The sequence below is a fragment of the Cyprinodon variegatus genome, unplaced genomic scaffold (assembly GCF_000732505.1).
Source record: "Cyprinodon variegatus isolate N-32 unplaced genomic scaffold, C_variegatus-1.0 Scaffold82, whole genome shotgun sequence".
Classification (NCBI taxonomy): domain Eukaryota; kingdom Metazoa; phylum Chordata; class Actinopteri; order Cyprinodontiformes; family Cyprinodontidae; genus Cyprinodon; species Cyprinodon variegatus.
Window position 1 is genome coordinate 142,533 of NW_015150535.1, and position 2,444 is coordinate 144,976.

At 34.7% G+C, this 2,444-nt stretch overlaps 1 protein-coding gene across 2 annotated transcripts in view; it reads left to right on the top strand.

The window, feature by feature from the left end:
* pip5k1b (phosphatidylinositol-4-phosphate 5-kinase, type I, beta) overlaps positions 1–2,444 on the top strand; it is a 37,419-nt gene that overhangs the window by 9,685 nt on the left and 25,290 nt on the right. For both annotated transcript variants that reach the window (XM_015373170.1, XM_015373171.1), the window contains exon 3: positions 1,480–1,610. In XM_015373170.1, the coding sequence (XP_015228656.1) occupies positions 1,480–1,610 (131 nt within the window). The remainder of the gene's footprint in view (positions 1–1,479; positions 1,611–2,444) is intronic.

The following is a 2,444-nucleotide window of genomic DNA, read 5'->3' on the forward strand; positions in this document are numbered from 1 at the left end:
TTGTTCTAGTTAAACAGTTCAACTGAAACATATTTTCTTTAGTCCAACTGTTTTTAATATTCCTTTTTGTTTCTGCATTTTTTTTTACTACTTGCTTTGATTCTGTTTTATCTTCCTGTAATTTAATAATGTAAAGCACTTTGTCTTTGTACTGAATTGTGCTATACAAATAAATTTGCCTTGCCCTGCCTTGGTAAATTTGGTCTAGAGTCACCACTGATTGTCGCAGTCCCTAATGTTTACTTCCAATAAAAGAAAACACCTTGTCACAAAGGTTTAATCATCTAAAACTGGCACTGAATTCCACTGTCGCTTCATGCTTGCTCATCATGCACAGGTTCTCTCAACCTGTGTTATCTAAGCCTCAAATTATCTTAAAACCTACTTTTATTGAACAACAGCAACAGAAAAGAGAACTTTTAACTTAATACTCTAAATTTCGTGAGTTAGGAAGATGGGCAGCTAACCAATGGGCAGAAGTTGAGCCCTTAACAAACACTCCTCCTCATTTGCATAATGAGGCAGAAATAAATACAGAAATGTAAATATGACAGGCAGAAATAAATAGCATGGGAGAACTAAATAGGGTAAAAAAAAAATGCAAAGAAAGAACAATACAGACAAAAAATATATAAATAAATTGTAAAAAAATAAGTAATATATAAATAAAGTTGAAGATTATAACAAACAATAAATAAATAAGGTAATTATTACAAACGCGAAAAAAGAAAGAAGCTAATTAAAAGATATATATATATATATATATATGTCTCACTGTATAATTTTATTTCTACTTACATTTATTTATTTATTGTATTTTTGTTGGGCAATTAATTGTATGCTTATTTATTTTTGGAGCATTTATTTATTTCTGTATTTATTTTTAATTATGGCAGGACTGGTCCTCCATAGTTGTGAGCACCTTGTGTCCTTTGTCTTTTCCTCTTCATGTGAGATTTTCAGATGGATTTACTATAGCTTTTAAAAGCTAGATTTACTATAGATTTACTATATTTATACTTATAAAAAAATTATGATAAAATGACTCATATTTGTTTGGAATACTTACTAATACACAAACACATTATATTTGGAAAGGAACACAGCCTGTATTTTCTTTCTACTTATGTAAATTAGTTAGCAGTTAGCTGCGATGTGTTAGCTTGCATATATCCAAATAAGTTAAAAAAAAAAACAGCTAGTTCTATATGACAGCATACAATATAAGCAGTTTAACATGAACGCTTTACTGCTAAATCATGATGCTGTATTCACCAATGAAAATGTTTAAAGCTAATTAACAGAAAACATCAAGGACAGCTAAAGGGATCAACAAAGTCATTAGCATTTATCCTGAGGGGAACGTGCTAATCCAGACATGTTTAACTGGACCAAATGTTGACTGATGTTAAATATAGACTGCTCTCGTGGGGAAAATGTAAATTAGTTTAATTTTTTATTTACAAATCTGTTTGGCAGCCCACAGCGGAGGCCTTGAAGGGAGCCATCCAGCTGGGTATCGGCTATGCTGTTGGAAACCTCAGCTCCAAACCTGACAGAGATGTTCTCATGCAAGATTTCTCCATGGTAGAAACTGTCTTCTTGCCCAGGTAAACATTTACTGATGTAATATATACCTTTTTATCCCTTTTTGTGAAAGTTGGGCCCTTTTTTCCAAAAGTAATGTGACATACCTTTGTGGTAATACAGTCATTTGTGATGATTTATGTATATTTTGGGCAAAAAAAAGACTAAAAGACGACATTTATTCTATGTCAAACTGAAAAAAAGACACCGTTTTCACATTTTATTTACCCAGAATAGAAAATGAGTGAATATCTGAATAGTTTTCCTTAGCAGGGGGAGTAAAGTTTTTGCATCGTGGTTAGATTTAGTCACGAATAAAATGGCTCACCAACAAGGGCAGCTCACATTGGTGGGCAAAACCGGACTTTGGATGCAAGATACAGTTTTCTGCAAAGGTGTCAAGTAATTAAATACTTTCTTACTGTACTTAAAGGCATACTATGCAACATTTTTCAGTTAATTAATGTGTTCCATAACGTTTTGGATGATTAAATGAGTCATTTCAGGTCAAATAAAGGTTTTCTCGGCCGCCCTGGTGGTCTGTAGGGGAAATACCATACTTGCAATCGCAGGAGCCCTCGGCCCGCACCCACAGGCTCAGAAGTCTCGTGCATCGCGAGAGTCGGTCTTGCTTTACGGCGAGAACTGCTACACGCACCCAGTGAAAGGCATGCTCGTTGCTAGCGCAGTGGCGATATCATGGTTAGTTAACATGCTAAATTTTCAAACTCGAAAATTGGAACAAAATAGTCACTTACCGCAGTAGACATGGTGATTTGTTGCGTTCGCCTGTCTGCTAAGTTCAAAACAACCGCGCCTGGCTTGACGGAGAAACCAGGAGAACAGCTGACTATATT